A 13,848-nucleotide genomic window follows, 5' to 3' on the forward strand; every position below is an offset into this window, starting at 1 on the left:
AAGTTATCCTCTAAAAAATGGTCTTTTAGAGATGAAGTTTATCCTCTGTTGTCCAGGCAGGGAAGTTTAACATTACATGTTAATATTGTTTATCCTCTGCTTTGCCAGGGAAGTGTTTCATCCTCTTGATAGAGAAGGTTTTATCCTTTATAAAGTTAGGGAAGATTTAGCATCAAGAGCTAATATTTTGTATCCTTTGCTTTAGGCAGAGAAGAATTAGCTTTACATGCTAGTTATTTCTGTTGATCCTCTGTTCTTGTCGGCAGGGAAGTTAAGTGTGAAGTGTTGGTAATTTGGAAAGTTAACAATAGTTAAGCAGTGTTAACAAGTGTGCCCTCTGTTGTAGACAGTAGCGAGAAGTTTTAGTGTTTTTTTGATAGTGTGGTAACAAAGAAACTCACAAAATGGTTAGAAGGAATGCTAGACTGATTCCAACAACTGAGAAAGCTGGATTAGCTACACCTTTATGGTCAGATAGTGAATTCAAGTCTTTGTTATCAGAACACATGGACTCCATCGTGACTTTGAAAGTCATATTAAATTTAACAAAGAAATTTGGCATTAATGCAGACAATTGACAATTGATTATTCAATTGATTATGGTCAATTGAAGATTGCAAGAAAGTGTTGGGTGCATGTATCAGGAAGAAAAATGTGAAAGGCATTATCTGTTGTCACAGAGAATTTAGCTTATCCATTGTACAAGAACAATCTCAGTGTATTGCTAAGTTAAAAGAACAGATCAAACAATTGCAGACTCACGTGTCCTGTCTCACAGACAAGGTGGGCCATAACAAAGCCTCAACCAAATGTGATTTAGAAGACCAACAGTCAGATGAAAGCTATCCTGATTCACAGTCTTTTGATAGAATAGAGGACAATGTCAATGCTGGATTGATGAAAGATAAATGCAGTTGAAGTGTGTGGAGCAAGACAAAAGGCTCAGAATAGGGAAAAAGGGTTTCATTCAGTTCCATCGGCAACCCCCATACAAGCAGTCAAAACATCTTTAGGTCCTAAAGATATAGAGAGACTCTCCCAGAGTTTACCCTCAGCACGCACACATTTTTCTGAATTTAGAAGAGCATTGATCAGTAAAATGCGTCTTTACGACATGTCGTTGCCAGAAGTCACACAGCTGATTTCACAAATTCTAACTGAATCTGAATTCAACAATTTTGAGTCTGCTGTTACTTCCGAACTGCTACATGCCAGTAAAGGTGATTTGAGAGAAGGTGTCTTGAAAATTTTAAAGAATATCTTAGGACCCAAAGTAAATTGGTCTAGAGTTACTAGCTGTGTACAAAAGAAATAAGAAACTGTGTGTGAGTACACAGAAAGATTTTGCCAGACCGCTGCAGCCTACAGCGGGATTGCTGACACTTCAGAGAAGGTGCTAGATGATAATGGTCCCCTAGTTTGCGCATGGTTTCAGGGTCTTCTGTCAGAACATAAAAATGCATTGCCTTACTTAGAATTAACATGGTCCAGTAGAACCCTGCAAAACCATTTGGACAGGTTAGCTACTTGGGAAAGAGACACTGATGTCAAGGCAAGAGTAAAAATTGCAGCAGCATCCTTTAACCCTCTGGGCTTCTTCGCCCGAAAACGACCGAAAACTTGAACGTTTCGAATTTTTAATTTTTTTTGCTTCATCGGATGGGGGTGAAACTTGGTGACTTTTGTTGTATTACCTATATGAACACACAATAAATCAAGGAGATGATTCTGATATGTTAAAGGGTCGTAAAAAAAATACCCACTGTGCTGAAAAAAAGTGTACAGCAATGAAGGGGTGACACCCCCCAGTTTTTCAATTTTGAAAATATAAATTACATTACATTTGGACATTGTCCTGCCAAGAAACGGCGGATAAAAGACAATATATATATATAATTTTTACTATGATTTTGCATATCTTTCTTATTTGTCATGGAATAACTCAGGAAGGAAATAAGGTAGGAGGAAAATTCTTTTTTAGTGAAGTCCCCCTACATGTTAGCTGCATCTGGATAAAAAAAAATTTTTTTTGGATAAAGGAATCAAAAGTTACAGCATTTGGAAAAGAGATAGCCTTTTTGTACAGTCTTTGACACCACCTCATGGGCAATTTTTTCTCCATGAAGAATATCTTGTCATAAAAGCAATAGATTATGTTAATTTTGGGCTCATTTTAATTGTAATAATATGCTGTAAAAAATGAAGTGCCATTTTCAATTATCTGAGAATGTTTCATGAGCTGTATGATGTTTTTGACACATTGCAGTACATTATTTTATAGATTATGAAAAAACAGAAATTCTATTTATCAGCAAATAACTCAGCAACACTTAAGAGTTTTTCAAAGTGGATATGAACGTGGATTGACAACAGACCCGAGAGAGAATACAATGCTGAATAAAGTCATAGTTTTTGTTATTTTTGGACCAAAATGTATTTTCGATGCTTCAAAAACTTCTAACTTACCCACTGATGTCACATGGACTACTTTGATGATGTCTGTATTGCCTTTCTGGACATGGACATTATACCGTACATTTTCAATGGAGGAACAGAAAGCTCTCGGACTAAATCTAAAATATATTAAACTGTGTTCCGAAGATGAACGGCGGTCTTAAGGGCTTGGAACGACATGAGGGTGAGTCATTAATGACATAATTTTCATTTTTGGGTGAACTAACCCTTTAACCCAATAGAGTCTTTTGCAAAATATATGGATGTTGACAGTTATTGCTCATTTTGTGGGAATAAGGATGAAACACTGATCCATTTTTTTTTCCAATGTGAAAAAACTCAAACCTTCTGGAATAGGTTGTATCTTCATATTGGCAAGCACCTTGATTCTTCCAAATCCTTTCAATTAAAGGATATAATCTGTTACTATAAAGAAGATAAAGCTAGTACTTCAATTAATTACATTGTTAATTTTTTTATTTTGTTTGGAAAAAAATTTATTCACAAGCAAAAATTCTTCAAATCACTGCCTACTTTTCCGCATTTCTTAATTGAAATTGATAAATTTCTGAATTCTCTAAGGTTGATTAAAAAAAGAAAAGTAACAGATTCTTGAAATATTATGATGATGATATTTTTGACAATACCACTGATGCATGTTTCCTCTGTGTATGTCTTTTATTTTATTTATTTTTTATTTAATGTAATTTATTTTTTATATTTTTTCATATGTGGAGCTTTATATTTGATATAATGTAATTTCTGTAGAAGTTCTATTTGTTCTGTCCTTTATATCTGCTTGTTGTTATCTGATACATATTGAATGAAAAAAAAAAAAAAAAAAAAAAAAAACCTTAAAAAAAAAGCTAGGAAGAACAGATTTTGAGGACAGTTACACTGTATTGAGAAATAATAATATTTTCATAATAATTGTCATTGTTGAACCCTTGCTGTTATTATGTTTCTGATTTCTCAGTTTTGTCATTATTTTAGCAAATAATTTATTTGAAATGTTTTGAGACAGTTTGTTTTTTGGAATTTTCAAAGAGTTAGTAAAAGAGTAAAGTAAAAGTTAAAACTTTATTTAAATATCTATTTTTTATTAAGTATATATATATTGTAATGCATAACCTCACTGTATTAATTTATAATGTAACATTATTGCGTGACATTTATTACATGTATTTCACCAATACATTCAGCTCTGAGTTGTGTCATCTTTTATTTTTTTTCTACATACATTTCAATGCACTTTTGTGATTGTAACCTGCAGCGTGTGAACAGGACTTTTAATTTGGTATCCGAGTGTGACGTCATAAGGCGGCGCCGCTCTCCCGCATCTGTTGTGATTCGGCTGAAGAAAGGTTTGTGTTTTAAGGTGTTTAACGCGATAGAAACCGTTTAATCGTCTTCAAGCGACGCCTACTGATTCAGGCATTATTAAATATAACAATGCATTGCTTTATCTAACATTTATTAATGTCGTGTGAGCAAAGTAACAATGAAAACTCGTGAATAACAAAAGGTGCGTTTCAATTCGGTCTCAGTGAGTGAATCAATGATTCAGTGATTCGAAGCGTTATATTTCTGCCTAATATATTAAATGTCTTTATAATTTGTAGCGCTGATTTCGAGAGATATTTTTTGTGTAATCAGGTGATTTTAAGTACATTAAATCTGACTGACTCCCTTACTATTTGTACTGAACTACTGAACTAGAGCAGATTGAGACGCACACAGAGATTTAGTTTGCATGTATTATTCTTACTGTTAATTATTCTCATTTTAAACAGGAAAAAACAAACAAAACACAGAAAAATTCCTGGTGAAGAACTGAGATCCAAACGACACTATTATAAAGATGGAGTTTATTAAAGAGGAGAGTGAAAACATGAAGATTGAAGAAACATTCAGTGTGAAACAAGAAGAAACTGAGGAACACACAAAGATTGAGTTTATTAAAGAGGAGAGTGAACACATGAGGATTGAAGAAACATTTAGTGTGAAACAAGAAGAAACATTTAGTGTGAAACAAGAAGAAACTGAGGAACACACAAAGATTGAGTTTATTAAAGAGGAGAGTGAAGACATGAAGATTGAAGAAACATTTAGTGTGAAACCAGAAGAAACTGAGGAACACACAAAGATGGAGTTTATTAAAGAGGAGAGTGAAGACATGAAGACTGAAGAAACATCCAGAGTGAAACAAGAAGAAACCGAGGAACAAACAGGTTAGTTTCTCAAACTCAGTCATCTGATCCCTGTTAAAATGTCACAGCACGTGGTGGGAGTGGTGATACTTAGTATAATTTTTTGCTGGATCGGGTATTGGTCAGACAAGATCTGAGATCCAAATCCTATATTGTGCCAGTGTTTCCCATAGGAGGAGAATGTACTTGTGGTGGCAGGGTGAAGTGGTGCAGTGCTGTGTTTGTTGAGTGGGTTCATAATAAACCAGTCAAACAAAAGTTTATTAACTATTTATTACAGAAAGTACTCAATATCATTGTTCATATTATGCATAAATTCATATTCATAAAATTATATTAGAAGCATGAACAAATATATTCAGCATGAAATCTTCAGATTTCCAAAACTATTTACAAAGTTGACCGTTTCTGTTTGAGCACTGCATTTTTCTCTGCTTTGGAAAAAAAAAACTTTCTAAGAGAGCTTTCTAACGGTGCATGTGATGACAGGGTGCAGACAGCGATCGCAGAGCAGCATGTAGATTTAGAACACAACTTTTGTTGAATTTATGAGAAATCTACAGACACAAACAGACAAAGTGTAGTAAAATAAAGACCTAAATGTGTATTTCGGACTTTTTTCACCTGGAAGAGTGAAAGAAGACATGTTATTGAAGACAGATATCCCAAAATCTCAAAATTGACCAGTGAAAAAACCCCGATGTTTTTGCCTGCCATGTCTCGCCTTAAAGGGATACTTCACCGCTGGAAAGATGAATGTGTATTTAAATTGGGTAATTTATGTAGTAGAAATGTGAAATTATTTTTGAACTTGGAGCCTTCTAGACTGAGAAAAGCCAGAAAATGTATTTTTGGCTCATGTGGATGAAAGACAACAACTCCCTGAATGCACTTGCTTCGCTGCCCTAGGAGGCCACATCCCAAGCCACGCCTACCGGTTAGAGAGCAGTTGTAAACAACAAAGCTAAGTTACTAGTCTCTGTGAGTCTGCCCGGGATTTTGAGATCGCACAACATGTCCAGGATTCGGCTTTTGCGTTCTACAGTCGCCATTCATCATGTTTACTGTGGCGAGCAGGACGAGACTAGGGCCGCGGGAGAACGGCGCGAGGCCGGTGGCGTGATTACTGATGAGTGAGACCTGTGAGATGCACTGGTCTTGTATCTCTCACGGAGGAGCGGGTATCTTCTTAGCAATGGTAAAACGCACATCAACCGATCACTTGTTTAGCGTTCATGTAAACACTACATTCAGATTCACCAATCGGAATGAATTCAGTTAGATTGAAACAAAAGGTGTGCATGTAAACAATGGCGACCACAGAACGCAAAATCCGAATCCCGGACATTTTGGACGATCTCGACGGCCGGACATGTCCGGGAAAAAGAGGATGTATGGTAACCCCTACTACGCTTTCTCCACAGAATAAGAACCCGATAGCTTAGCTTCCACTGTACACTGTTTGTACATTCTGTGAGTGAGATCCCGCCCTCTATGGGCGGGTTGAAAACATGCGGGACAGCCCCTACTACTGGCTGTAGTCTTTAGCCTCTGGCCAAAAAATCCTCCAATGATGCAAGAATATCACATAAAAGTCATGCAATTGTTGTAACTATTGAATGGTTCATTTAAGATATGCCTTGCTTGGGACCATTGTGTGTGGCTGTTCATATTTCAGAAAGTGGCTTGATTGAAATCAGTGTAAAATGTATCATATTCATATGATAGGAATCATGTCTAGACTATACTCTCTGCTAGAGCTGAGACCACAGATAACGCATGATTTACGACTAGAGGGGAAGAAGATGGCACAGCTCAAAAACCCAGGGGGGCAGGGTTTCATATTTTCTTGAAGTTTCCCCGGGCGCCGCCATTGATTAGCAGACCCCCACCTGCTGTTAGCATTCCATTGTCTCTCATTCATTTTGGCGTCACTTTGACAGCGAATAACTTTACATCTGAGGTGTTTAAAGACTCCATTTGTCCATTATTTATTTCTAAAGAAACATGAAAATGTATAAAAGGCTCCATTACCTTGTATCTTACGTTATGGCCCCGTAGATGCAGTTTTTATAAAAATAGGCTAACGATTGCATCATAACACGCGACTCTCTGTCGCACAGTAGAGAAATTACCGTATGGACAGGAGGAGAAGCTCGCGGGCAATCGGGGGGACGTGGAGGCAAAATTACAAAATAATTAATCAGAATACTTAGCAAAAGTTGCTCCTGCTCCTAGCTCATGGACAGCTCCTATTCACACTCTCCGTCTCTAAGAGTTTCGGAAGGGAATGATTCAGATTTCTCTTGGCACAGCTACTAGAAGACAGACTCCACATCTACGTCGTCAAGCTCAGTTTGAGTCTGCGCAGTACGCTCGACCATCAGGAAGTGAGTGCTTCTAATTGACTTCACTTGTCTCTGTTGAATCCAATGGGTCCAATTTATATACTGTCTATGCAAAAACCCTGCCTAAGAAACGACAGAAGGGTTAAATTAATGATTAATGGTTCATTCATGTCATGTCTTATAAGTGCATATATTGCCAGAAACTTGGGATTTCATCATCTCACTATTAAAACTCATTCTTTCCTCACTTTGTTTCCTTCTGCTACTCGTATGAATGTGTGTGTGTTTGTGTTAGACAGTTTTATGTGTTAGAATAATCAAAAGTCTTGCTTGTATAGAGAAGTGTTTGTGTTATGTGTGTAACAACAATGAGAAGGAACCAACCACCGACTCATCTTCTTTTTGAATATTAATTCAAATTCTCTGCTTCTCGATGAATGGGGGGGGGGGGGGAGACTTGTTCAGAACGTCTCATGATCCTCATCCATCTTGTCATCGGGGCCAGGCGCCAACCAGTCGGGCTGTTTAAAACTGACCCCCAGCACTAACGAAATAACTGGTCAATACTATCTTTGTTGCCGAAATTACTGATTGGTTAAGAGAAAGACAGAGACCAAGGTCTCACACAAGAGTCCTCACGAACCAGAGCCATAAATCACCCAGTCTCCAGAAAGTCTGCTTACCAAAGACTTTTATTGGTTAACTTAAGGGAGAACTAGTCAACGTTTGATAGTTTTGCAAGACGAATCGGTTTAGAGATGATTACTGCTCAGGGCCCTAACAAGAGGTCACATGACCCCTGTGGCTAACAGACCCCATCTTGGTCCCATGAGAGAGACAAACAGATTTCAGCAGGAAATACCCATGACCTCAGGGTGTTTCCAAGCCCATACACTTTACACACCAAAAGACTTTTACATATCAAAATCCATAAAACTCATTCAAGAACAATTTTCAATGGACTTATAAACATCAGACATCATTCTATGTGTTTCTATGATATATGTGTCCATTTAATATGCTTTAATCCCATATAATTCATGTAATTGGTATAATTGTTAGGTGTGTGAATGAAGTGTGTACTGTTTCATATCAATGCTACCTTACGAACACAACTAGCAAGATGACGGAAATTAAATCTTTGTAAAATATTTCATATTCTGATAAGTAGAAATCCTGCCTAAAACTGTTGCATCTGGTCTTTTAGTTTCATTAGAGAAACCCCTCAGGGAATACATGATTTATGACTTTGAAAACAAAGAACAGTGTCTAATTGGTCCGCTCTCTTCAGAAGGGGGGGGGACAAATTTTAGTTTAAAACCTTAGACCCAAAAACAACTCTGGCTCTCTCTCCAAGTTCGCTCTCGGGAGTTCAAAAGTTAGTTCGTTCAAAATGTTCTGATACAGAAGAGCTCTCAACGAGTGCAGAACAAAGACGGAGACGGCAGACGATGGTTTTAGTAACCATGTAACGTTAACAGACGAGCAGATCAACCCAAATTAAGATCAGATATGGGTTAGATTCAATTTCCAGTCATCTAGCTCCTTTCCGTATCTTATTTTCTTTCTTTCTTTTGTGTTATTCTTCTTTTCCGATTGAAAGTCTCGGTTTTAAGTTAAGTTTTGCTGCAAAGTTTCGTTCCACGATTCACGGCTGCAACGCACGCTTTCAACTTCAAAGACGCATCAACCATCCGCGACCGCCAGCCACACGTGACTGGTCCTCGCCCCATCTATCCAGGCACGAGGAGACTATAACCAACGAACGAACCCTGACGCTGACCAAAGGAATTCCCAAAAGGAACGCAAAAGCAAAGACGCAAGTAGACTACCTCCAGACTAAAATCTTAACTGGTGTTTTGATAAATGTAATAATCTGTCTAAGAAACGATAGAAGGGTTAAATTAATGATTGATGGTTCGTTCAGGTCATGTCTTACAAGTGCATATAGAAATTCGGAATTTCCTTCCTCTTACCCTTAAACCCATTCTTCCCAAACTCATTCTTCTGTTTGTATTTCTTTCTTTATTACTCTCTTCCTTTCTGCAACCTGTATGAATGTGTGTGTATGCGTGCGCGTGTGTTTGTGTTAGTTGTTAGGATAATCAATAGAGTCTTGTTTGTGTTAGTTATGAGTTAGTATATAATCAATAAAGTATGGTTTGTATTTGAAAAGATATTGCTTGTGTATGTGCTTATCAGATTTATTGTCTTGAACTTCGATCAAAAGTTACCTATGCTTTTACCCTATTTCTTAATTTACTGTTAGGGGGTTATTCTTTCTTGGCCAGGAAGATATTATATTTCCTAGAGTTAATAATTGTTTATGCTTTCTGTTCATTGGATGAACTGATAAATGATCATATTATTGGTTCTGTTACAGTAAATTCTGAAAATAATTAAATTATTAATTATTGATCATAATTCGTTATGAATAATAATTAATTATATTTATACGTGGGCGTATAAACGCTACATGTGCTTACAAATTTAATGTTTTAAATTGCTAAGTTCTAAGTTACCTTTCTAATAAAGTGTTTCCAATTCCACTAAATTGACCTGTTTGACCCTTACACATTATTTTACCTTTATGTTGCCACTTTCCTTTGTCCCTCCTTTGCATATGGATAGAAAATGTCTAGCATTGCAGGTGTTACCAAGGAGTGTCAATGCTCTCTTAGTGACAATAAAAATTACTGAGAGTAAACCCTCACACGTGCGCCCACACCATTCTCGTTTCTGCTATTCCACCAAGTCATCAACCACATGTGCATTATAACGTATTTAGATAGGACTGTTAAACAGATTGTAAACTAAAGAAGATGGACGGTAGTGGCGAGTGCTCAGGCTCTTGCATTCTCAGTTCTGTCATGATAAAAGTCTGCCACCCCGTCAAAAATAAAAGTCCCACAGAACAACCAGAGAGGCAGGACTTTTGTGAAGCCATATATAATTTCTGAGTTCATATTGGTGGTGCAAATGCATCCTAGAAACCTTTCAAGAACTGAGTTTGGCACCCCTGGTGTATAGGATCTAACATGCATGTTATTAGTTTGATTCTAAATGTTTGTGCTTTGTGGCATTAAACTGGGATTAACTTTTCTGTCTTTTTTCGCCTCAGACCTGATGCCGTTGAGAAAGGAGTGTCAAGATCTGAATGAAATTAAAGAGAAAGATCATTACAAGACGCATCCTGATTTCATGACTGAAGAAAAGTCTTTGAATTGCTCACAGGCTGAAACAACTTCCTCACAAAAAACAGTTCAAAATACACCAAAGACAGGGACTATAGGTAATTTCACCTGCCATCTGTGTTTACTAAGTTTCAAAAAGCAAGGACAACTTGAAGTTCACATGAAAGTTCACACTGGAAGGAAGCTTTACCCCTGCCAAGAGTGTGGAAAGATTTTTAAGCAAAAAGGAAACCTTAAAACACACATGAGAATTCACACTGGAGAGGGCCCTTACATCTGCCAAGTGTGTGGAAAGACTTTCAGGCAAAAAGAAAACCTTAAAAACCACATGAGAGTTCACACTGGAGAAAAGCCTTTCACCTGCTCTCAGTGTGGAAAGACTTTCAGGCAAAAAGGAAACCTTAAAACCCACATGATAATTCACACTAGAAGGAGGAAGCTTCACCCCTGCCAAGAGTGTGGAGTAATTTTCAATCAACAAGGACACCTTAAAAAACACATGAGAATTCACACTGGAGAGAAGCCTTTCACCTGCTCTCAGTGTGGAAAGACTTTCAAGCACAAAGGAAACCTTGAAATACACATGAGAGTTCACACTGAAGAGGGCCCTTACATCTGCCAACTGTGTGGAGTGAGTTTCAGGCAAAAACTAAACCTAACTTACCATTTGATGGGTCATAAGGAAGAGGAGCCTTACACCTGCCAACAGTGTGGAACAAGTTTCACCAAGAAAGGAAACCTTACGAAACACATGATCACTCACAAGGAAAAGAATCCTTTGACATGCCAACAGTGTGGAAATACTTTTAATCAACATGGGAACCTTAAAGTCCACATGAAAATTCATGCTGGGGAGAAGTAAAGGAAAGTAAAGTTAACGTTTGTACGTTAGTGTTTATACAAATTCAAGTATGCCAGACCGACACTTTATGTACTGATACGCTCATGAGATCGCGTTACACACTTAATTTGTAACAGCAAGATCTATAAATGATATGAAACATGTTTATGTGTGATGAATAGTTTAGGCTTTAGATTAGGGGATGCAGAAAGCTTTGTATAATGATTTATTCATGCGTTTACTGCAGTGTAAGTGCTGACTGGTGAGGGTACAGACAGCTGTCTCTTCTGATACACATGCACTCTTTAACTGCTGTGAACCTGATGTGAGCTTCAGTGGAATGTAAAACTGGTTCACATTATCACTAGATCCAACACAGAACACAAGTCTGTGCTGAAGAGTGAAAGGACTTAACACAACCCACTGCAATCCCCTGACTGTAAATGTTTATTTGCTTGAAAACTAATAAATTACTCTTTAAAACATTGCTTTAACACTTGCATGTTTGTGCTTTTGAACACAGACCTGCTTACAACATCAAGATGCATCAATAAACTATATACTGATGATTTACCAGTGGTTTGATCATTGTTTTTTCATTATTAACCATTGATTGAGATAATGATGCTAAAACAAGTTTGACATAAATATCAAGTGATTAATAATATATAAATTAGGCCTAGTAACTTAACCATCTACTAATGATCTGATTTTATCTAATTCATGATTTACTTTTTTTAACAGATAATTTAAAACATATTTGTAAATCATTAGCATATCACTTAGTAATCATTGTTGAATGTACAGTCATGTTTTGACTACTTACCGGGCCGATGGAGGACGCTTCGGAGTCATCATTAAATCAGTATTCTGTTATTTCATAACCACTGGCTTAATCAGCACTATAACTTATTGCATTGCAGTAGTGTGGAAAAATGACTGCTTTAAGGCCCTTTCCCATCGGACGCATAACGAAAAAGCGAATAGTTTGCATCAAAACTATTCACATCTATCCGCGACGCGAATTCGTTCAGCATTCCAAAACTTTTGCGCCGACAGCTGAGAAAACATGGACACTTGAATTAGAGCGCGTTTCGTGGCTCTTACTATAAATGCAATCTTGCAATCCTGCTCTTATTTACCTTTTTGTCATATTATCTTATATTTTATTCGCTCATTTTGCCTGTAATGGAGCTCGTTTTGTGGCTCTTACTATAAGCGTCGCACCTGCCACAAGATCTCTCACTGTTTATATCTACTAGACACTCCGATTGATTCACGAGAGCACACAGACAGTGCAATCCTGCTTTTATTTACCTTTTTGTCATATTATCTTATTTTATTCGCTCTTTTTGCTTGAATTGGAGCACGTTTCGTGGCTCTTACTATAAGCATCGCTCCGGCCACTATAGCGTCGCTCCTGCCACAAGATCTCTCACTGTTTACATATACCAGACACTCCGATTGATGTACATGTGCAAACAGACATTAAAACACTGCTCTTATTTGCCATCTTATCTTACATTTTATTCACTCTTTTTGTCCATAATTGAGCGCGCTTGTTGCGTCGCGCCAGCCTCAAGATCTCCCACTGTTTTACTGGCTGATACTCCGATTGACATGCTGAAGCGAAAAGCAGACGAAGAGTCTTCTTCACTACATCGATTTGTTTGTTTTATAGGCTATTTTATTTCATTTTATTTACAGAATTGCAGAATATCAGTATTTAAGGATGAGGTCTTTGAATTTGCATGAGTCTGCACATTCACGCAAAGAACAAATTTTAATTTTAATAATTAAAAAAATAGAAATTAGTGCATGGGGTTTTACCAATCAGTGACTCTACCAGTGGCCGTTAAAAAATAAACACCTGTACGGCAAATCCAACACAAATGGACTCATATACTGAATTTAGATTGTGAAATTGACAGCATTTTAATGATTAATCTAAAATATTAAAATAAAAGAGAGGACACGGCAATATTTTGGACTTACAATTGTTATTTTGACAGTTTTTCACACAAACATTACTTGGTTGACACAATCGTAATTTCTACATCAGAATATCGCAAGTAGCCTATAATTATGAACCAGGCTACTATAAAAACAAAAAAAAGCAAATAAAATAAAATAAATTCAAATAGATAGGCCTGAGCTATAAAACAAACAAACTGATATAGTGAGTAATCTCATGCTTTTCCTTTCATAAAAGTAAAGTATCAGGCAGTAAAAGTGAGAGATTTTGAGGCAGGCGCGACGTTTTTTTATGAACAAAAAGAGGAATAAATATAAGATAATATGGCAAATAAGAGCAGTATTTTTTCTGTGTTTATACATGTGAATTAATCGGAGTGTCTGGTAGGCCTATGTTAGAGATCTTGAGGCAGGTGTGACGCTAAAGTGACGCGCGCTCCATTATTGACAAAAAGAGCGAATAAAATATAACATAAGATGGAGCAGTATTTTACTGTCTGTTTGCACACATGCATCAATAGTGTCTGGTAGATTTAAACAGTGAGTGATCTAGAGGCAGGCGTGACGCTTAGGTGAAGTGACGCGCTCCATTATGGACGAAAAGAGCAAATAAAATATAAGATAAAATGGCAAATAGATAAATAAGAACAGGATTGCGTGGTCTATTTGCACATGTGTATAAATCGGAGTGTCTCTGGTACGTAAAGAGTAGTTCATAATTATAGGCTACTTGTGATCGATATTCTGATGTAGAAATTACGATTGTGTCAACCAAGTAGGCTAATGTCCTATCTCCCATCTTTCGCATTAGATGTTTGTGTGAAAAG

The 13,848-nt window shown here is 37.0% G+C and overlaps 1 protein-coding gene across 2 annotated transcripts; it reads left to right on the top strand.

Moving 5' to 3' along the window:
- Positions 1-3,737: 3,737 nt before the first annotated feature.
- Positions 3,738-11,622, top strand: LOC307157365 (uncharacterized protein). 2 transcript variants are annotated; one of them, XM_079869259.1, is made up of 3 exons: positions 3,738-3,818; positions 4,248-4,685; positions 10,134-11,622. In XM_079869259.1, the coding sequence occupies exons 2-3, from the start codon at positions 4,316-4,318 to the stop codon at positions 11,066-11,068; spliced, it is 1,305 nt and encodes a 434-aa protein (XP_079725385.1). In that variant the 5' UTR covers positions 3,738-3,818; positions 4,248-4,315; the 3' UTR covers positions 11,069-11,622. The 2 variants fall into 2 exon arrangements, with proteins under 2 accessions (XP_079725385.1, XP_079725386.1); XM_079869260.1 differs by having other exon boundaries at positions 3,810-3,979.
- The last annotated feature ends 2,226 nt before the right edge of the window (positions 11,623-13,848 follow it).

The sequence above is a fragment of the Squalius cephalus genome (assembly GCF_949319135.1).
Source record: "Squalius cephalus genome assembly, chromosome: 4".
NCBI classification, from domain to species: domain Eukaryota; kingdom Metazoa; phylum Chordata; class Actinopteri; order Cypriniformes; family Leuciscidae; genus Squalius; species Squalius cephalus.